Source organism: Pleurodeles waltl, chromosome 10, assembly GCF_031143425.1.
Source record: "Pleurodeles waltl isolate 20211129_DDA chromosome 10, aPleWal1.hap1.20221129, whole genome shotgun sequence".
NCBI classification, from domain to species: domain Eukaryota; kingdom Metazoa; phylum Chordata; class Amphibia; order Caudata; family Salamandridae; genus Pleurodeles; species Pleurodeles waltl.
In genome coordinates, this window is record NC_090449.1 from 440,471,807 (window position 1) to 440,495,496 (window position 23,690).

Sequence of the window (23,690 nt, forward strand, 5' to 3'; positions counted from 1 at the left end):
TATTGTCTCTAGCAGAAAGTGACATCACCTCACCCCTCAGCACAGCCTTCAGTGCCTCCCACAGCGTCGCTATGCTTGTTGTTCCATCATCATTAAAGCTGAGATAATCTATTATTGCCCCCCGAATCGCCTCTAACGTAGCGCCATTCTGAAGCATCGAGTCCCTAAAACGCCACCCCGATATGCCTACCTGCTCCGTGTTCATATGAATCTCAACTGTAACCAGGGCATGGTCTGACCGGGCTCGCGGCCCAATCACTGAGTCCCCACTCCGGGAGAGAAGCTCCTGCGTTGCCAGAAAGAAGTCCAACCTAGCGTATGTTTTAGTTGCTGCTGAATAAAAGGAATAGTCTCTTAACGTGGGGTGCACACTTCTCCACACATCCACCAGACCACATTCACTCAGCCACTGCCGACCAGCCTCTGACAAAGACCCCATCTGCCCGTACCGGTGACCGGAACGGTCCAGGTCCCCGTTCATCACCAAATTAAAATCACCCCCCCAGCAGGACGGCACTATCGGGATTGGAGCAGCGGAGCCAAAGCCTGTCTTAGAAATATTTCTTGCTGGGAGTTAGGCACGTATAGGGAAGCAATCGTGAAGGAAAAAAAACCCAGTCTCAACCTCATAGCTAAGAGCCTCCCTGGAACCTCGTGCAATATTGATATCACTTCCCCGGGGAATGAGCGTGCCAGAAATATCGCCACCCCTGCATGCTTTGATGGTAACGAAGACCAGAACTGCCTGGGGAACCACTTAGAGCGCATACGATAAGTATCTTTTGAGACTAGGTGCGTCTCCTGCAGAAGGCATATATGACTCTCCGATCTCTCCAAGGCAGACAGGATGGCTAGCTTCTTGGTGGGGTTATTGAGCCCCCGAACATTCAAGCTTAAACATTTAATAATCATATCCTATAATGAGGGCGACAAGCAACACAAAAGGGAGCATGCCAGAGGGCCACCCCTGTATAAAAATCTAGACCCCCTACCACACCCGGGCTTGGGACTATCTCTACAAAGAGCCAATATCACAGGGAAACCCAACAGCATTCAACCAACACGCACAACAGGTGCATAGAACACAGAAGTCCTCGATCGTCCATCTTCGCGAGGTAAAGTCTCCACAGGCATTATATCCAACTATGTCTAGTAACCAGGTCCATCGCCCCCGCCACCCCGACCCTCTTCAAGAAACAGCATGTTGTTAGCAGCACGGCCAAAAGCAGACCGGGGCACCCCCGACTACCCATCCTAGGCTGAAGTTCCGGCGGCCACGCTGTTCAAAACAGATTCTCTCTCCGACCTCAGCTCCGAGGCCGTTGGGCGTTGCAGCTTCCTTCTTTTCTCATTCCGCCGCCAACTGGGAGGACCCCCCGCATGCAAGGTCGCTTCCCCGCTCGCCTCGCGGGCCTATGTCCTCCAGACCCAGAATATGGCTGGCTTCCAAAACGGATTTCACCTGCCGGAGCTGATCCTCCCAGCGGAAGACCAAGCGGAACGGGTGGCCCCAAGAGTAGGACACATTGTGCGCTCGCAAGTGATCCGTGATCGGTTTGAATTCTCTCCTCCTCTGCAGAGTCCGCACAGATAAGTCATGAAATAGTTGGAGTTCATGCCCTCGAAAGAGTACCTGAAGATTGCGGGCCCGCTGTAGGATCTTTTCTTTAAGAACAAAATTATGGAGACAGGCTAGGATATCCGGAGGACGGTCTCCAGGGCCACCAGCACGTCTGACACGATGAACCCGATCCAGGACCACCTCCTGTGTCTTGTCCGGGCCAAGCAGAGAACGAAACGGGCCCGCCACATAGTCCCCAATGTCCTCCTTTTCAACACCAACCGGTGACCCTCTTATACAAATATTTTGTCTCCTCAAGCGGTTTTCCAAGTCCTCGACCGCTATCTGGAGGAGGTCCTGCTGCTCTCGGAGGCGGACTACCTCCTGTTGCAGGCCCGCCACTTCTTCACCACAAGGGATCTCACCGTCCTCTAGCTGCGACACTCGTTCTCCCAAGGAGGTGACCTCTCCTCGCAACTCCTTCACCTCATGCGAGATGTCCCTACGCAGCTCTTGGATATCGCTCCGGAGAGAATCAAACAAGGAGGTCAAAAAGCCCTTCGTGACGGGAGAACTCTGATCTGGGTCCACCTCCACCCGACTCTCCAGGGCCTTCGCCGCAGGTAAGTCCTCCGCCATACTCCCCAGTGTCAAGCGTGCCCCCGCAAGCATTTCTTTCACTGAGCGCTCACGTTTGGATTTAGACATAGCCATTGCACGCCGGCCTAATCTCAATTCGCCGGATCACTCCTACAAGGCCTCCAAAGTCTCTGTCTGAGACTGATTCCCAATTACCGCCGTGTCAGAGACCGCACCTGGGTCCCACACCTGGCAGCCACCGCTTACAAATATCCGCTCCAACTGCCTCTTCCACCGTATATGCGGGCCCGCACTTAGTTAAGCTTCAGGCGGTGAGGTGCAGCAGTATTGGGGCAAAGCAGCAGGGCCCCACGTCTACCCTCGGGGCCACGATCCTTTGCTCAGCCCCACTCATATGCGCCAGGGTGGGGGTATCAGCCTCCAGCCCCCGGTCCAATTCCTCATAATGGGGCACCCCCCTCCTCCAAAGCGCTCTGGTTTTTCAGGGCCAAAGCCCTCGCCGCGATTCTGCAGCTCCCGAGGCCAAGACTGGGCCTTCCAGGCCCTCCGACCCCTGGCGCCGAAATCCAATGGCCCCGGGGGAGGGCCCACCTCGCAGCCCAGGTAGTCTCCCACGCCGCTCTGCGGCCCTGCTGCGGCTTCGAGTCCGATAGCTGCTTTCCCCGCGGGAGCGGCGTAGCTCAGCTCAGGGCCACCGCCGGGCAGCAACAAGCCCACGGGGGTGCTCGCACTTCTGGGGGGGGCCTCCAGGTGTCCCCCCGCCGGGCCGAAGAGCAGTTTTGCGGGTCGAGGTGGCGGAGCGCGGACGGGCACGTCCTAGCGCGCCGCCATCTTGGACACGCCCCCCTTAAATATCTCTTAAGTGCATTTTCCCATTGGGAACCGATAGAGATTTGGGGTTTGGGGTCTCTGAACTCAGGATTTAAAAATACATCTTTTGGTAAAGTTGGTTTTTAGATTGTCAGTTTAAAAATGCCACTTTTAGAAAGTGGGCATTTTCTTGCTTAAACAATTATCTGCCTCTGCCTGCTTGTGTATTCCATGTCTGGGTCAGACTGACAGTTGGGCTGGTGTGAATTCCCTCTAGACAGTGACACAAATGGAACTGGGGTGTAGCCTGCATAATCAGATGAGTCTCCTGGGCTGGAGTGGGGAGGGAGGAGCTGACACTTATACCTGAATGGGCTGTGCCTGTACTCACACAAAGCAGTCTCAAACCCCCTTGTGTGTGTCTGAGGCCAGGCCTAGGCAAGGCAGGATCTTGAGAACAACAGAGACTTTCCTTTGAAGTTTTCCTACTTCAAAGGCAGAAGGGAGTATAAGTAGTGCACCCAAAACCCCAGACTTTTAGAGCACTTCTGGATCAAGAGGAACCTCTGCCAAGGAGAAGAGGTGGAAGAGGAGTACTGCCCCTTTGTTGTGTGTGTTTTGCTGGGTTGGCCTGCATTTGCTGCTTCTGCCTTAGAGAGGGCAAAGACTGGACTTTGCTGTGTATCCTGCTTGAGAAGGTTCTCCAAGGGCTTGGACCGAGCTTGCCCCCTGTTCTGAAGTCTCAGGGCCATCAAAGACTTCTTCTACCGGCACCTGGACTCTCTTGCTGAGACTCCTACCCTGCCAAGTGGTACCTAATACAGTCCCTGGGCCCATGAAAGGAGAAGCTCGTGAAAAACCAAGAAGAACCAAGTGCCCCTACTTCAGACAACTCCAGGACTGATGCTGCTGCTGGATCCCGCAACGCCACCTGCAACTGAAGCCGTGGTCCCCGGTGGAGTGTGACGACCCCACAGGCCGGACGCCCCGCAGCCTCCCCGAAGTCCACGAATCCGGGGGTTCCGAAGTGCCGTGCCACCGACGTCCGTGACACCCGACTCCCCCGCGGCGCCTGCAGCCTTGTGGCAGGACCGCAACCCTGTGAGGTCTATTTGTTTAGGCATGTTACAATATACTGCAATGGTTTTAAATAACAATATAATGAAAACCTATCTATCTGCATTACCCGAAAGAGCAGCACCACAACTAAGCCCCTGAGCAAGAAAGTGTTCATATGGATCGCCATGCTGAGAATCATTGTTGCTGTGTGAATCATGATCCCCCACCTCAGGGGCAAAATACAAACAACAATGTCATGTTGAGTCCCTCTAGAAAATCAAGAGTAAATAGGCACAGCATAGCTAAGTAAAAGTTGCAACAGACTGCACAAGTACATGGAGAGGTGTTTGAAGGCCTCTCTGCACTAGACTGTACAAAAGTGAAAACTGTTTCAAATCAAATAATACACACTGGTATTCAAGCATCAGTTCTCCAAATAATAAGAGCTTCCTAGTGTTCAAATAAGGTGTGTTTTTAGTTCCTGTAGGGTGGACTTCAGGCCATTATGAAAATAGCTAGTAAGATATTTTATTGATTTAAGTGCATGCCATAGTACCAAGTGACCCATGATGTATTTGTGTGACAGCTTCAGCCAGTCCTCATTTTTTAAGCACCACCATGCGGTGTTCTGGGCTGGTAGTTTTGTTTTTAGCACTCTTTTTATAGACTCAAAACTCCAGCAGGCAGATAGTTGTTGAAAACATGCTCACAACTAGCTGAAGGTGTTGCATTTGAAACATTACCACCTTGCAGCTATCCGCTTGATTTTGAGATATGTCTCTTACCTGTGGGTCACAGGTTGGAATCCAGGAAGGGTAGACTGAACCTTCCATCCTTCCAAAATTTACAATTGCAAAAACTGTTTTAATGGCACTAAGAAACAGCAAAACTGTAGTATGTATTGCATATAAAAATGCCTTCCTAAAATAGAGGTATGTATTGGTTCTACAAAATCATGATTGTTAGACCTGACAACCTTAAGGTGGTCTCCCCTCAAATTTTTTGCCTGCTTGCCTCATGTTTGTGCTGATTTCTTTTTGTTGGCCTTAGGACTCTGAGCACTTTACCACTGCTGTCCAATGCTAAAGTGAACATGCTTGCTCCCTAAAACATTTTGTATATACCTAATTGGCATATTTAATTAATTACTTATAGTTCCCTAGTAAAGTGCAGTACATGTGCCCAGGCCCTGTAAATTAAATGCTACTAGTGGGCCTGCAGCCCTGCTTGTGCCACTCACTTATGTCAGACTTTAAAACATGCCCCAGGACTGCCATTGCAGTCTAAATGCAGTTTTTACACTTCCATGTCGACTTTGTATTTGAAACCCCTTGCCAAGCCTTAAACTAACCTTTTATTACATAGACGTCCACCTGTAAGGTATGCTCTAGGTAGCCCATAGGGTAGGGTACTATGTAATTAAAAGGCAGGACATATACTTTTACGTTTCACATGCCCTGGTAGTTGAAAACTCTCAAATGTCTTTTTCACTAGTGTGAGGCCTACCCCTCTCATCGGATAACATTTGGGATTCTTCTTACATTTAATTTAGTTGCACAAATGCTTTACACATTGCCTCTTAGGTTACACCAGACTGCTCTGTGCCAAACTACGAGGGGGTGGACACAGGTCAATTTAGGGTGTGTATCTGACATACCCTGACTAGGACTGTTAGGCCAGGGTGCATACCTCTGTCAAGCAGAAACCCAATTTCTAACAATGATCTCAGATATACAAGCGGCTAAGGAGGAACTCTGTGGCGAGGGAGTAGCATAGAGGTGGCATTTTACATGGGCCTCCGTTAAGGCAAAGACCTAGGAATATCTGTCTGTTAAAGGGCTCTCAAGGGTCCCTAACAAAATTCTACAGGGCGCCCCATCACTTTCCTTTATGGCACTGCTGTAAGAATGCAGACTACTGCTGTAATTGTGCACAGATAAATAATTTCTGACAGTGAAGTACTGTAAGCAATAATACAATAGCAGTTCTATAAAAAGTCAGAGCAGATATTTTGTTGACTGAGGCTACATATATAAAGGTGAAAGGGGCGAGTTGAACTATTATCTGAAATTTTAGTTACTTTTGACACTCAAACTTGTCCAAAACTATACAACCCTTATATGATGAAAAAGACAACTTAAATTGTACTTGGACGTTTGTTGGAGGATGATTCTTTCTACCGCGGAGTAGCGCCCCATCTGAAATATGCCCTACGCAACAAACTACTGAGATTTCGTTTTGAATTACTTTAGTTTGTACGGAGTATATTGGTTATTTCTGACATCTTAAGAACTGTTATTAGGAAAATTAATATTCAGTATAGCCCTGAGGAAGTTGGTTGGAAAGAATTTGAGGCCTAAAGCCGATGTTGCGAGACTTGCTCTCTGAGCTCCTGGGAGAGCCCTCGCGCTCAACTGAATCCTTTCAGCATCCTGCACCCCCAGGGGTTGATGAACACCAATATTGAGCTGGTAACCTGGGGTATGAGCCCATACTGCCTTGGCCCAGCTTCCCCCCCCCACTGCTCTGGGCGATCGCTGGATGAAGAGGGCTTCTGATACCCACACTGTACCTTGAAGTGCGTGTTGGCACAGAATGCACACCCATCTACACTTCCCAGGGCTACCTCTGCTGTCACGGTCAAGGATCCTTGAAACCCTGAGGTGTGCACACTGTACGATAAATGCATTAAGGTCCATCATGTGCTGAAACGCTTACCACCCACCTGCTTGGCGCACTCCATCATGCGTCACCATCCCCAGGGGAAGATTCCCAGAATAAGGGCCAGGGGGCACTTATTGCACCGCTAGAAGGTGCCTGCTCACATGTTGTCTTTGTGTTTAACCCACGAGACAAGCTGGATTCTATTCTTTTAGCCATTAAAGATACCAAGGACGCCCTTGAACACAAGATTGACACAGTAGTGGTAGACCTCGGCTTACTCTGAGTGGACCACCACAAGCTGGGAGAACATATTACTGCAACTGAACTTACATTGCCAGAACTCACACCTGTAACTATGTCCCTCTCTACGCAGATGCATGACATCCTGGAGCGAATCCAGGTTCTTGAAGCCCGAGCCAAAGATGCCGATGGTCGCTCCCATAGGAACAAGGTAAGGGTGGTTGGCGTGCCCAAGATGATGGAAGTTGGGGACATGATAGCCTTCCTGGAAACATGACTACGAGGAAAAGTTGGCACCTGATGGCTTGTCCCAGTTCTTTGCAATCAAACAGGCTCATAGAGTGCCGGCCTGCGCACCACAACCTGGCGCTGAACCCCCGACCAATAGTGACCGTCTCCTCCAGTTTAAGGATAGGGACCATATACTATGCAGCGCCAGGACCATTGAGGAACTTGTGCTGGACAAAAGCTGGGTAATGTTATTTCCTAACTTCACTGTTGATGTTCAGAAGCAGAGAGCCTCATTTTTGGAGGTTAAACTGAAACTTTGTGACCTCAGTATGCTCTAAGCCATGCTTTATCCTGGAAAGTTGTGGGTCGTTACCAAACAGGGCACAAACTTCTTTCTGGAACCAGAGAAAGTGTGGAACTGGCTACGCAATCTCTTAGTTAAGTGGCAGTTTCATAGTTTGGGTTGGGGATGTTACCTTACTGTCCTGAGGAAGGGGTGTTGGGAAGTTTTAACTGTTTCCAGTGTTGTTTTGTTGAATGCGGCTGCTCCCTCCCATCCCCCGCCCATCTGAATTCGATCCGGAGACCATCTACCTGGAGTTGCTTCCCCCGTTGGGACGATTGGACTTTCACTGCGTCTTAATGGGGGATAATCACAACACCTATAAAAGTCTCACCTGGAATTTCAGGGGCCTGCATAACATGCACAAGCGATATGAGGTGTTGACTTAACTAAAACGCAGGGGGGTCCACATAGCCTTACTAAACCCACTTAAATGCTATGGATGGAGTGGTGCTCTGTAAGAGGTGGCGAGGAATGGACATTTACACGATTTGATGAGCCTTTGCATGATGGAGATTGATATGGGTGAAACATGGGGAACATTCAAACTTACCAATAGTCTGGTGGATGTGGACGGGCAATATTCAGTACTGACAGGCTTGTTAGATGGTGGTGATATTTGCATGGTCAACGTATATGCCCCAGCACATACCAGGTCCTATTTCTGGACACACTGTCCCGAGTGCTGACCCCCACTATTGCCACACACATTCACACATAATTGAATGAGATTTTAACTGCGTTGCTGATATTGACCTAGATCGTTCGCACCCTCCACTCAGCAACTGCTCTACATTCCAGTGTTTTTCTGCCTGGCAGGGCCACTGAAGCCTGATTGATAGTTTGCAACACCGCCATCCCATGGGGCGGAACTACTCCTTTCACTCTACCATACACTTCCTGCATGTGAGGCTCGACTCATTCCTTTGCTCCCCAGATGTCATTACTGCTCTCTCATCTATTGAATATCTTGCCCACACAGTATCAGACCACAATCCCTTGTTGATGATGTTGAATTGGGGGAGGGCACTCTTGTATTCTTAGCTGGAAATTGAGAGCAATGACCTTGGAAGACCCCAGGTTTGGGGATTGGGTCCGAATAGGTATCCAGGGCTATTTTGGGGAGAACCCTGGCACAGCCTCCTCCTCTCCCCTCGTGGAGTGGGAGTCATTCAATGTTATCATCTGAGGGAGGTGTCTTTCTGAATCAGTGAGTATATGGAAATTGCTACTCCAAGATATTGTTGTGACATGAACGGACTCTTGGGGACCTTGAGTGTTGGCGCCCGGAATTGCAGCGCAATGTGTTAGAGGCCAGGGTAAAGGTAGTGGAACAGGTGGAGCGTCTCCGCTGCTTTGATCATAAGGCCTATATGGTGCGGGTGCACAATGATGGAGAAGATCTAGCCTGTTACTGGCCTGGCTGGCCAACCCCTCCTGTCGTGGGACCCCAATTCTAGAGTTGCTTACCCCTGATCTCGTCCACCTCCACACTCAAGAGAGACATTAATGCCTCCTTTGCAGATTTGTATACCTGACTATATGCCCTGCGGCGACCACCCCTGCCAGCTGAAAAAATAGAGAAATAGCTCACCACTCTCCCACTGGATCAGTTAACCCAGGAAGATGTAGAATCACTGGGGGAAGATATCACAGAGGAAGAGATCTGTGCTGAGATCCCTGCATGGCCCAGGGGAAGGTCCTGGGAATGGATGGCCTGCTGGTGGAGTCTAGGCCATCTTTGAGGACCTTCTTGCCCCCTGCTTAGCAGACCTATATAAAGCTGCACTTGCAGCCGGAGCACTCCCACCTACACTACGTGAGGCCCTCATTGTTCCCTTGCTCAAACCCTGCATACGGAGAAAACAAAAATAACCCACCTCCTTTCGTCCTTTGAGGAGGCCTTCAGCCTTAAGGTTAATTGGCTTTAAACAAATTTAGTCCCGATGAGTGACAGTACAGAGAGACCCCCAGAACTAGGGGATATGAGGTAGTAACCAATGGTGGTGCCCTGACTGGCAGTGCGAATCTAAAGATCTGACCACGACCTTTTGGAAGAAAACATTGCAGTGGCGGTTGCAGCCCTGCGTCACATTGTGAGGTTCCGGAACACTCTTCCCCTTTCGGTAGCAGGCCACATAGTGGAAGCTAACATGGTTGCACTGCCCTCCACCTGTACTTTTTCGCGGTACTCCCATTGATAATCCTGCATGCAACATTCTGCGATCTAGATTCCACCCTGGTGGATCGCGTATGGAACTAAGGTCGCCAGCTTATAACCTTTGCTAAACTGCAACAGATGCCCTGAAAAATGCACCTAATTTTTTCCTATACTATTTAGCAGTCAAACTACAATGGGCTGCAGGCTGGTTTCTGGGGTTTGAGGCTCCAGAGTGACAGCGCTTGACTGGGCCCCCTGACTCATGGGACCTTTGGACCCACCTACTTACCCCGAAGCAGGTCGCGCATGCGGGCCACTACAACTTAACCGTTCTGCATGCTTGCTGAATGCGCTCCCTTTCTAGGGCGCGCACATGATCGCCATATTCCCTGATCCTCCCATTGTGGGTGCTGCTTCCCCAGGTACAAGGGATGGAAGGGGATTGGCTGCTGAAGTGGGAAGCAGAGGGAGTAGATACTATAGGCACGTTATATAGCATTAGTGTTCTACGTCCTTTTGAAGACCTATGCGCTGATTATGGTATTTCCACTGCACTACATTTCTACTGTATGATACTGTGATGGCCACGATACGGTCGATCTGGTGTGGCTGCAGCATGGAACCCAAGTCGCTCCCCAGTTGTCGCTTTCTATGTGACACATCCATTTCTAGCCGCCTGGTCTCAGGCCTGTATGTATTGCTGAGAGAAGATCCCTGTGCCCCCCTTTGCGGCGGTCATTCGACATATCATACAGCCTGTCATGAATGCTTTTAATTATAGTGATGACATTAGCTTTCGGAGTTACACAGAAGGAGCAGGATAAAGCTCCCAAGCAACTGCTATTTACTGGTTGTTGCAGGTTTAACTTTGAAACCTGAGAACTGTGAATTCAGTACAACAAAGCTGAAGTTGTTTGGCCATATCTTTTCTGATGGTGGTATGACACCTGATCCCGCTAAACGGCTAGAGTTGTCAATGGCGAGTCCCCCATAGATGTTTCCGTGTTACATATGCCAGTTACTGTTCCAGATACATACAAGACTTTGCCATTGTGAGTGCTCCTTTGAGAGGCTTGACTAAAAAAATGTTTCATTTAATTGACTACGTGAATGCGAACAAAGCTTTAAGAAAATCAAACAAGATATTGAGAACGCTACTGAAATAGCATATTTTGATCGAAAGCTCCATACAGAAGTTGTTGTTGACGCTAGCCGCTTTAGGTTAGGCGCAATCCTTGCACAGCACAGCGGACACCCAAATGCTCAATGACATATTGTGGCTAATGCAAGCAAATATTTGCCCCAAAGTAAACATGCTTATTCACAAACTGAAAAATAAAGTCTCACAGTGGTATGGCTTGTGCACATTTGTATGTGTTCTTATACAGAAAGCCTTTTACGCTTGAGACATATCATCAAGCATTGTTGACCATGTTTGGCAATCCAAAATCCTAGATGCCTCCTTGCTTTGAACGCTGGGGTCTACAATGACAAGAATACAACTACACGATGCATTGTCTAGGGAAAGATAGAAACCCTGCTGACTACTTTTTCTGAGTGCCAATACAGTGTCATGGTACCCCCGTCCAAGACAGCTGAAGCCTAAAACTTCATTGTGAAATCAAAAACACCAGCTACTATATTGCTGGAGCAAATTATCACTGCCATGAGTAAAGATAGTGACATGTTAAAACTAAAAGACATTATTACCCATCAGTCTTGGAACCAGCACGCAAAACCTCTTACCAGTGATAGTGAATACCAGAAGTTCAAGACTGTCAAAGATGAACCGTCCGTGATTCAAGAAGGCATTATCCTGAGAGGTTTGAGAATTGTTATTCCGGAGAGTCTGCAACAACAGATATTTGAAGTGGCCCATGTAGGACATTGTGGAATTGTTGCTACAAAATGAGCTCTCAGCGACTGAGTTTGATTTCCTCATCTTGATGAAAGAGTTTAGAGTTGAAGGCCTGTTATCTGTGCAATTTCCTGTCACTGAAAACCACTCTATACCCCCTAAGTATGCCAGAGTTGCCAAATCATGCATGGGAAAGAATTGTTGACTTTTGGTCCTCTTGACAATGGACATCACCTGATGGTGATTGTTGATGAATATTCCCGTCTCGCATTTGTTGTTGAATAAAAGGGATAGGTTTTGGGCCAAAAGAGAATTTAAGATATTGGCGGAGGCCACCAGGGAATCTAAGGAGCTTGAGAAGCTGATTATGCAAGATTTTATTTTAGTTAAGACATGTCTGGGCCTTGAGCCCTAACTCAGCATGTTTGACAATATGTGGGAGAGGGGTCTTATTACTAGATTTTGGTTATGGAGTACTAGGTGTAACCTATGTTTCCCTTTGGGGCAGTTTGATGCAAATAGCATTCTTGTTTGCCCTTATGATGGTGTTTCCCCTCAAATTCTGCTGCATTTATCCTGTTTTTCGAGTTATGAACCTTTTAGATGAAGATTTTTAATATCTATTGTAAAAATGTGAGGGTTCTATCAGTGTAGGCCTGCCTTTTATATTCTTCGTATGGTGGCTGATGCTACAGTGTGTATTGCGATGGGAGCTTTTTTTTAAAAAGAGCAATATGTTGGTGCAATGCAATGATTTTTTTAACATGTTTAATGTTTCACATATTTTATGTTTTCTTTTTTATATGGTTTATGTAATGAATTTATGCTCTTTTATGGTTATATGTATTATCCGAATAAACATTGTGACAATAAATATTGCATTGGTTGAAGATTTCATCTATCACTCAAGAGAAAGTCATTGAGAGATTAGATGGCATCTTTGTGACATGGGGTATTCTTACGATCTTAAAATCTTGACAATGGCTCACCTTTCAACAGTCAAGAATTCAGAGACTTTCTCAGTCATCTTAATGTGAAGCATCAGAAGATCACACCTCTTTGGCCTCAGGCTAAAGGCCTTGTCGAACGTTTCATGACTACATTAAAGAAAGCTGTTCATGTCATGTTGGAAAAGCTTACCTTAAAACTGTCTTAAATTCTACCCTGTGAGCTTACCGTTCAACTCCTCACTCAAACACAGGTGAAAGCACTGCAACTCTGAAGTTCGGCAGAGCAATCACGACCATGTTACCTCAATGGACCAACACAAGGTCACGTACTGAGGAAGAATCCCGTACTCAAGACTTGGATCGTAAAAAGAAAATGAAGGCCTATGCATACAAGCGGCAACATGCAAAAGACATTGGTTTTACGAGAGAAGATAGAATGCTTGTCGGGCAGCCGAGAAAACGTAAGTCTGATGCTCCATTTGATACTGAGCCATTCCATGTCAGAACCAGCAAAGGACACATGGCGGTGGCCCAACGTCCTGGAAAATCCATTACACGAGATTCCTTGCATTTCAGACATGTGGCTCACCACTCTTCAGATACTGATGTCAATGTAGAGACTGGTTTGAAAAGGACAACTGAAAAACCCCAACCTGCTGTTGGTCCTGCATCACCAATGCAGATCATGTACACTGCTATTACTGGTTCCCAGTTTCTGAAGACACGATCGGACGAGTAATCAGAGCACCACAAAGACTCATCGAATAGCTATGATTGTTTATAATTTGTAAAACAAAATTTAGACCCGAGGCAAATTGTCCTGCAGTGATAGGGCTTCTGTGGTCAAGTACTCCACAGGTAGGCCCTTGTTCCTATTATCACTATTGGGCTAACCCCTACTGATGTAGCTGGTCTTTTCCCTCGCACTCTAATCATTAGTGCTTGAACCTAGGGATCCTAGGCCTTGACAAATGCCCCCAGACCTTCTTTTGCTCTTAATAGTGGGTAGAAACATGTTGGCCAGTCTAGAGTAAGGTGACCCTTCAAGTCATTACCCTCAATAGTTTCCCTCCGCTTGCTTTTAACATCTCCAGCAGTCACCACGAATAAAGGCGTATCAGAACACAGGTGACTGATTAGGTGTTTTTATTCTTTCTGTAGTAACAACTAGATCCCATTTCTATCCAGAGAACCTTAATCTCTGCACTCCCTCTGAGTTCTTTTAACACTGAGGTTGAGTCTGTCCAGGTAGTACTATCCTACCTGGATGGGGCTAGGTGGTCAAATGATGAAGCATGACACTGTATAGTGTGTGAGACCACCTAGTCCTTAAGGAGAAATTCCCATCCGGACAGCTACACTCAGCAAGCAAACAATCCTCGTAGTTTGAGATATACTCCTTTGCACTTGGTACCCTAAACACCCCATACGCCTTGTGTATATTTCATTATCCAAAAAAGACAAATGCACCCCATCCTTCCTAAAAAGCTCAGCATCTGTAAACACAATCTCCTCATGCTGCAATACTGAAAACCCCTGTGAAGGACAAACATTTTTCATTTCCCTGTTCATTTTTTTACGTTGTTTTTCGATACCTTTGAATGAATTTTCTCCTCTCCAAACACACCTTAGTACCAAACCGGTCCAAACAATGTGTGTCCCTGCCCATTTTGGTTTGATCCTCGATAAATCCATCTTCATAGCTTTCAAAAGACCAATACGTGATAAGGCCACTAAATCATTCCCACCCAAATGAATTATCAATACATTGGGACAAACCCCTTGAGATAATCTTTTTGAAAGAACATGTAACAGCTCTCCCCACCTCATCCCGCTTTTACCCACCCAACTGATCTTAATCCTAGCCCCATCCAAACCCAATTGGCTCCCAAAATGTAGTGAAGAAGCCTGCTTCTCGGCCAAACGCACAAATGAATGCCCCACTATCCAAACTGAACAAGCTCTGGTCGGGCCAGCAACACAGCCTGAAAAAAGAAAAATGTGGGGGGGAGGGATAAGCAGAAAAACACAAAAAATACCTGTAACATTAAATCCTAAATGTAATTAATTCAAGATGCTTCCTTTTGATTAAATCTAACATAGCGTTGAAAACACTGAGACCTCCAATGCCCCAAATCCATAACCGCCTTATCTGACTTCCCCAGTAATTTGGCTTCTGTAGCAGCTCCGATCCTAAAAGAATGCGTACCATAAAATTGGGGCGCCATCCCCAACCGTCTGATTGCTGTCTTTAAAACTGAAATCAACTGATAAGACTTCAAACTGGAACCATCTTGATGAACAAATACAAACCTGGAGTCTGCCAGCAAAATCCTGGCAAAAGAAACCCAACATTGAACCGGACACACATGAGACCCCTTACTTTATAATACCAACTTTTGACCCCTTCCCAACTGATCCATCTTAGATGACCGTAACCATAAATATATAGCTCCGTCTCTTACCTGCACATCCGAACACAAAACGCCTTCCTTACCTTTTACGCCCAACAACTCAAACTCTGAAAGCTCCATGAAAAAGCCTTAACATACAAAGTGTCATCAAAAGAACTTACCATGTAGAAAAACAAACATCTTTTAAAACTACAATTAAAGCGTTCAACAGCTGCAAAGTTATTGGGCGTCTACGATAAACCTCTTGCACCCCCTCTCCTAGCCCACCCAGTGAGTATCCTACAGATTTCTCCCACCACTGGATCATACCCCCAAAAATACTTACCATAAAAGAAAATACCTGACAACTTACCCGATGTGGTAACCATCGACAGCCCCATTTCAATCTGTTGCTTAGTAAAATGCACAGAGTTTTCCTGCCTTTCTCTATAAACAGCCACCTCACCCTCCCTCCTAACAGCACCTGATTTTAGGAATTCTGACCAAGCCTGGTCATAACACCTTTTTTTAGACAGAGCTATAGACTGTTGAACCAGTTCCAACATCCTCACTTTCCTATCTCCCATAACTCCCCAGGGACTGCTGTCTTCTGTGCATCTGCTCCCGGTGCAAGCCCCTGGAATCTCTGCCACTGCAAACGAGAATGCATCAGCAATGTCATTATTAACTCAATCCCTGGGACATACTTAACCTTGAACATTATGTTAAATTTCAAACAATTCAGTAAAAACAATCTTAAAAGCTTCAACACTTTTTCATCTTTTGCTTTTTGAGAATTCATTAAATTAACCACTGTCTGGTTATCAACGTTAAAAACCACATTCCTATTAGCAAATGTGGGCCCCCAGATTGACAATGCAGCAACTAACGGAAAAAAATCCAGAAAAGCAATGCTAAGTCTAGCTGTCCTCCAAGCCGCCGTCCAACTCTTAGCACCCCACTGCCCATACCAGAAAAGACCAAAACCGTGAGCTCCAGAAGTATCAGTAAAATTTGGATTTGCGAAACCCAATCATCATCATCAACCAACATAGTAACTCCATTAAAATCTTGTAAAAAAGCAATCCACATCCTCAAATCTGCCTTAACACTCACTCGAAGCTGGACATGATGATGAGGCAAAACTGCACCTCGCAGCGCAAAACCCAATCTCCTACAAAAAGCCCTACCAACTGTCACCACTTTACAAGCAAAATTTTAATTGCCAAGCAAACTTTGCACCTGTCTCAGCTCCAACTTAGGTCTTTGCACTGCCTCCTCCAGCATAGTAACTAGCTTCTACACTTTATCCTTGAGTAACCGCACTTCCATTTTTGTGGAGTCCAACTCAATGCCTAAAAAATTCAAACAAGTCGAGGAACCTTCTGTTTTCTCTGGGGTCAATGGAGCCCCCATGTGAAACATAACCTCTTCAAATTCTGACAAAGCCATCGTACCTTCACCTGAACCAGGTTTACCAACCAAAAAGAAATCAGCCAGATAATGTGTCCTGTATTTATAACCACACCTAAACTGGAAAAAACAACTGTTAAAAAGTGCTGAACATTTCAAATATTGAACAGGAAACAGAGCAACCCATAGGCAACATCCTGTCCACGTAAATTGCATCATCAAACTGAATGCCCAACAAAGAGAAATCCTCTGGATGCACTGGAAGGAGTCTAAAAGCCGACTGAATGTCAGACTTTGCCATTTCAGCCCCCCTACTGCATCTTTTTACCGGGGAGATCGCTTCATCAACTGAAGCATAATGCACCAAGGGATTCTCATGAGCAATTAAATCGTTAATGGAAGCCCCCACTGGCCACGACAAGTGATGAATCAAACAAAAATCACCTTGCTGGTTCTTAGGCACAACTCCCAAAGGAGAAATAGTCAAATTAGGCAGTGACCAACAATGGAAGGGGCCCACAATTCTTCCCAACTCTAATTCCTTCCGTAACTTAGCCCTCACTACCTCTGGATACTCCCTTGCAGACTTCAGATTATTAGCCCACCTTCGTAACCTTGGTCCTTGATAACACAATGTAAAACCTTCTGTGAAGCCCCACAACAAAATTTTGGCTTCAGCCACTTAAGGATAAAATACCAATACCGCAGGATTTCCAATTTAATTGGAGTAAGGGCCCCGAACCTCCCACTTGTATATGTCCCCTGCCCCTCTCACCTCCTCTACCATGTGCAACCTGCCATACCCAATGCAACCCTCCGAAGCATTGGAAAGCAGAATGTCTGCCTCCACAACTGGAGCAGTTATGTCAAAATGTATATTGCTGTTGTGAACACACACCAATATTGAATGACCAGCATGTCCCTTTTTGAGGCAGCTGTCTTCTTGTCGCCTATCCCACCCCATAGTGGGTGGGACGCCCCTGAAAGGTCTTATATTGTAACGGTAATCCACTCGCTGAGTGTGTTGTTGGGGCGTTCCTCGCAGTTCTAACCCACTGCATCCGTAATTCAAAATCTATTCCCCCCCCATACCTTGTCCGGATAAATGGCCTTCCTAGCCCTAAACTCCTCGTCATATCTGAACCAACCAAAACCTCCATAATCCATTTGAGTCCTTCGTACAATATCCATGTACTCGAATAACGCTACACACCTTTGTGGATGCCGCTCACAATAAATGCTGGCATATACAAAAAAAAAAGCTGAAGTCCAATTCTCAATAGTAGTAGGTACTCTCAGCCTACACGCCAGCTCCCACTCCTCTTCCTTGGAACCTTCTTTTGCCTGAACTTCCCTGTAAAGGAGCTTTAAAACATCAATAAATTCACCTTTCCATAGTTTTTCCTTCAGATTCTGAGTGAGATACGCCCCCAAAGGCATTGATACTCCCATGTATGGCAATTTGTTTGTTTTTTACATTTCCCCCAGACACTTCACTCATCAGAGACCTGACCGTTACCTACCTAACTCAATTCTAACTTACCTGAAGCCTTCTCTGAACCACTACCCACCTGAGTTGAAACATTGATGACACACTCACTTTTGTCACATACAACAGTTTGAATTCCCATATCCTTACCCGAAATTTTCGGCGCAACCTAAAACAACCCCCTCATTGAACAATCCGCCACCTCTGACTGTGCCCTACATTCCTCACCTCTAGGTAAGTTTCCTGCAGTAAACGTCTGACGATCTCCTCCAACCTGATGATTGCTCCGGGTCGCATTAGGGGTCGTTTCTTGTAAAGCACCCAGCTTGACTCCCTTCTGCACTGACCTGTGTTGTACAATTTCACCCTCCTCTGCCTCGTCCCCATCCTCGTAGTCTAAAACTTCCTCCTCAAGATATTGCTGCAGCTCAACAAAACCAGCGCCCCGGCTGGTGGACAGCTCTTCCTGCATCACTGGATAAACTTCTTGGATGCCAAAACCAGGACCAAATGTCTCCCCCGATGTCGGGCGAGCCGCTCCGGGTCTCGCCCTCTCTTCCGGCCGATGTCCTAAGGGTGCCCTAACCCTCACCGGCATCCTTTGACTACATGGTAGCCGCCCCAGCCGCCTAGCCGACAACTGCTCCTCAAGCCCGCCCAAGGCATGAGTGCCATCACACCCAGACTGTGACACCCCGTCCCTGGCTGCCAAAAATCCAACCTAACTTGCGCCATGCCTGCCTTCCCATTACACCAACTGTCTCACCACAGATCATACCCCTCATCTCTACTCCACTGCTGTCTAATAATCAACTTTTTTCCCTGCCTTTATTACAGTCTGATTCTGAACCTCCCATTCTTGCACCTTATGCAGCATGGGACTCACCAATCTAGGAATAAACTGTATTAACCTACCATCCTGCATGACTAAAGGCATATCCAACAAACCAATGCCCATTTCCAAACTTGTTTGCTCTTTTTGCACATCCCCTTCATCATACGAAATAGCAATCATTGGATCTCGAGTTCCTGCAGTGGGCGCTGCCATCTTTTCCTCCCCTCCTAACTTTCTTTCCTCAAAAGCTCTCTTCCCTTGCTTGCCCTTTGTTTCCGAGGGGAGTAGAGCTTGTTTTTAGTTCACCGAGACATGCGTAACAGAATGCACACACACATTACCTGACAACTCCCCCAAGCAGCCCTCCTCCACCACCACACTCTGCAAAACAGCTTCCCTACCTCAGGACACCACGTGCTGATGAGAAGCAGCCCTGGAGCGCCGTGCGAACCTGGCCCCACCTCTCGCAACCTGCACAATATGAGCCTGTAAGGCATTTGAACCCTCCAATTCATAAACGCTAGTGCGTTCTGGCGATACCTTAATTTTTCACCCGGAAACACTTTTATGCCGGAATTTCTTTTGGGGGGGGGGGGGAGGGGGAGTGTCGGTGACGCACAAGCCATTACCGCTGTTGCCACGCCCTCAGAAGACACTCTTTTTGGTCTGCGCAAACCCACCCATACCTGCTCCAACACCCCGTCCCATAATAAATCCTCCCTCCCTTCATCTTGCAAGACTTCTAAGGCCTGCACTACCTTCTTAGCCTTATCCATAACTCCGACAACTCCACTATACAACCAAATACCTACACTCTAACTTACTGTTCTACGGCCTGCCTCCCAAATTCAACAAGACACCTACTGGGTGTGACAAAAACGGCCAAAGAGGCCACGCGCACCTTGCCTCTTATATATAACCGCCCTTCCCAATCCCTGCTAACCCTGTGGTGGATTCTACCACCAATGCCCGATTAGCCCTTGGGGGGCGATGGGGGGAGGAGGAGGAGACTGGGCACACCCTTGCTCCTCTTCCCCCACCACCAAGCCCCAATTGAAGTGTAATATATGTTGCAATGATGACGTTGTTACCGGATTGGTCGTTCTACTATTGACATGACTGTCAATGTACACAATGAATTCCCCAGGCTGTGGGCAGTTATGTAAGTTGTTTATGTATTCCACGTGATAAAGGGAAAAAAGAACTGTGACCGTAATTATTAGTACAAAGTCTAGTGAATGCATTTTTGGAGCGTTGAGTTCACGGTTACATTCAAACTAATAAAAACGTGAAATACCCATCTCCGTGAGTGGCGTAGTTACTGGGTGTACCCCACCTGGAGCCCCCTGCGGCAAGCCCTACCCCTTGCCATTTTATTCAGCAGTAGGTGTGACTGCCAAGAGCAGGTGATTTGCTGTTAGTAGGCCTCTCAACCACTTTGTTGTTCCTAATGCGCGTGTGCTTGCGATGTAAATTTCTAACCGACCTAGCTCTTTACACAACTATAAATTGAGATTTAAACAACGTAGTGCCCTTTGGTACCAGACAACCCCTCCCATGTCTCGTTAATGTCCCTCAGGCAAGTCCAATATGTCCCGGTTGGTCTCAAACTCAATCCCATAAGTACTCCGAAGCCTTGTAAACGCTCGACGCCACTCAGTCTCCCGTCTGTATGTGCCCCTCACGGTGTCCTTAGCTGCGCTAGTTCAGCATAGCCCCCTTAAACACGTCCCCTCCCTAGAGCTCCAATGTCTGGCTGCTGTTCGTGTAATCAGTTGAGGAATGTGGCGATGGGATCAGCGGAGTGGGCTGTCTGGATCACCCTGAGGGACCCCCGCCCCCCTTCTTCTCTGTCTCTCTCTCTCACACACACACACACACAAAGTGTGAAAGACCCTGCAGGACTAAAAGTAGGGAGAGATGGGGGGAGTACATTGAGAACGGAGAGAGCCTCTGAGCCAAGACTAAAGGGGAAAGAAAGTATGGCCGCAGAAGAGGCCGCCGGAGGGGCCCGCAAGGCCACTAAAAGCAAGCTGTTTGAATTCCTGGTCAACAGCGTGGTGAGTGAACGAAGTTACGAAGAGATGAAGCCACAGTTAAGCGCATGTGTAATAGAGTTTTTTTTTGTGTGGGTGGGGGTACTTTACCGGATGGAGCTCGGGGAGCCGTTTGAGTTGAAGACTGGTTCAAAAGACTGACTACGCGATCCTGAGCTAGTAAAGGCTAGGAGCCTTTTATAGCTAGAGGAGAAAGACTTCAAATCCCGACAAGGCTTACTCAGCCGTACATTATTTCAAAGTCGTTCAATTCAGTAGCGTTAACTTGGGTTAAAAATAATATAGGTTATTTAGAAACCGTATTATAAATGTATTATGTTCATTCGAATGGGGATTTACTTTCATGGTATAACTATATCGTAATTGTATTATCACTTCTGTGATAATAACTTGGTATTTATTTTCATTCATTTTTTTAAAAAAATAAAGCTCTTTAGGTACTAAACCGTTTAGAAATTGGATGAAACGCAACACAGATTATGATTATTATGACTGAATTATTTTGGGGAGTGAAAAGAGCAAGGGCTGTGAGTATGGAGGCGATCTTATAAATGGAAAGAGCGAAAATGAAGGAGATGAAGTCCATGCTTGCAGGAAACGAGGGATACACTGATGGGATAAGGACTGTGAGCGAATACCACGAAGACTGGGTAAAGTGGAAGGGGAGGACGGCAATTAAAACTATTCATCCCCATAAAGAAGTTAAGGGCAGTGAGTGAAGAACTAGCTCTGATTAGGGTTAGCAAACGACTTAAGTATTACTTAGACACATTCTCACATTCATTTTCTTTTTAACATGCATTATTTTCATGCACGTTAGTTCAGTTGAATTGAAATAAGAGTACATCTCCCAGAATGTATGTATACATTTGTTAAGAGGCTAAATGTATGTGTCTCTGTGACACTGAGTGCGCTTGTGATGTCGGCTGTGCGACAAATATTGACTGAAGGACTCGAGGCTTTTAGCGAGGAGGTCGAGGAGCATAAAACAGCAGCTGCTTGGTGTCTCACTAAAATTTAGGGTTTTGCAGCACGCGGTAGGTGGTGTCCTTGGGTGACTAGTCAAGAAAATTGCCAGTCTTCAGACCCCAAGTCTCATAGTTCTTGTTTTGAGTTCGCGAATGTGTACTGGTACTCTGTCCAAATTTTAGTGCTGTCTTTGTTTTATGGTAATACCATAAGTGACAGCACTCCAAACTGAGGTCCAAAACTCCCATTTTAGGCCTAAAGTGGCTTTGTTTGTCTTGCTTTGAAAGTGTCAACTTCAATCAAGTGAGTGGGGAAATATATTTTATTATTTTTTCCCAAATATTCATTTTCTCCAGCTGTTGTCAATTTTGGGCATATATTTGGCATGTTCCGGCGTTGACTTTGACAATCTGCTCATCATGTAAAGAAGCAAGAGAAGAGGACTAGAGTTAGGGTTTGAGGGTGAACGATGATACATGTGAACTTTTGGCAACAGATATGCATAAGATTTAGGAACAAGCATTTTCAATGCAACGGGTCTCGCATTTGTTCGAGTTAGAGCTATTAGGGTGTAAAGCAAAAAACCACGCAGCGCGATCGTGCTATTTAAAATGCAGCGCGATCGCGCTGCGTGGAAAATAAACAGATAAAGTAGTCCGGACCCCAGGCTGAAAACATCGAGCCTCATATGTTTTTAGTACTTTACCGGTGCTGTGTAGGTGAGCTAAACACTGGAAAAGGCATGACGTATGCATGCCTTTCACAAACGAAAGCAAGCGGATTTTAAAAGGCAAGCCCACGAACCAATGTAAGTGACTGACGTGGCATCGGCGTGGTTTGAAGCCCAAAGAGAGATAACAGAATGGACGGAGCGCTTTGCGCTCGCCCATAAGAGGGAATTTAAGTTCCCCATTCATTTGGCACAGAAGTTGAGGAACTGCAGAGAATGTTGCCACAGGAAGGGCTGCAAGGCAACTGCTGCGTTTAAGATAGCGAGCATATATTTCAGCTGTTATATCTTGATTCCAGGCTAATGTCAGGATTCAGTAAAGAGCAGGGTATCGAGACAGTAACAGAACCACCAAGTAGAGTGAGTGAAAGGTCGCTTTATTAGGACAGGCATGCAGTTGCACTTCTTTTAAACATTACATACCCCACCTCACAGATACATAGAACAAACTACTTTCACCACGGTTGAACCGCCCCCAACCTGCAGTGAATACCCCCAAAATAAACAATTCAACCTTCTGCACGACCCCTTTCCTCACACTCCCATCCTTCCAACCTGAACCGTTCGAGAGGAAGGTCTCGAGACCGGCCGCGGAGTCACCACCACTCATTGTCCTCAGTCATCGGGACATTCGGGTAAGAAAAAGGAATTGAAGAAGGTAGGGCATTCTTCGACTTCACCCCGTCGCTCAGATAATGCGAAGCGGGATGAGCGTCGACGCTCTAGGCCTCTGTCCGCAGAGCCTACTACTGGGTCCGCTCCACGCCTCCCGGACTTTCCGGGAGCCGGAGCGACCCCTACCCAACTAAAAGATTTTTATGAGGCCATGCGCCTCATTTTTGGGCAGTCCATAGGGAGCTCTGGCTCTGGCCATCGAGAGTCCCTCCGATCCACATCTGGATCTGCGCCGGACGCACCACTGAGACCTTCCCCGGCGAAGTCGTCAACGCTCCAGACATTGGTAGGGCCCACAATCAACATCGATCCCGGAGCTGGAACAGCGGCGGCCAATGCCGCTTCTGACTTTGATGGGGCCTAGCTTCCCCAGGTTGGATTCAGACCCTTTTTTCTATGGGTATTAACTTGAGGAAGGGTTGGATGGGTTGCTGGATACCACCAAGAAGACCCAAACATGGACTGGGCTCAGCAATTGGGTGAGGCCAGTGGTCTTAATACCTCCCCAGACACTGGCATGCTATCTCACCTACCGTGGCTACAGCGGAGGGAGCTTCTTACTCCATGGTGGTCAGTATGGCAGCTGAGGTCCTTGGCCCTGAACTGCCTACTGTTGCGGTCAGGACTAATCTCCTGACTGAGGTGCTTCAGC

General features: G+C 47.0%; 1 protein-coding gene across 4 annotated transcripts in view; it reads left to right on the plus strand.

Moving 5' to 3' along the window:
• SMARCD3 (SWI/SNF related BAF chromatin remodeling complex subunit D3) overlaps positions 1-23,690 on the plus strand; it is a 2,604,506-nt gene that overhangs the window by 473,962 nt on the left and 2,106,854 nt on the right. The window contains exon 1 of one of the 4 annotated variants that reach the window (XM_069210706.1): positions 20,369-20,667. The exons of 2 other annotated variants lie outside the window; for them this stretch is intronic. In XM_069210706.1, coding sequence (XP_069066807.1) covers positions 20,398-20,667 — 270 coding nt within the window. In that variant the 5' untranslated portion in view covers positions 20,369-20,397. Of the gene's footprint in view, positions 1-20,368; positions 20,668-23,690 lie in introns of those variants that run through there. One more of the 4 variants, XM_069210705.1, reaches the window with a different exon arrangement.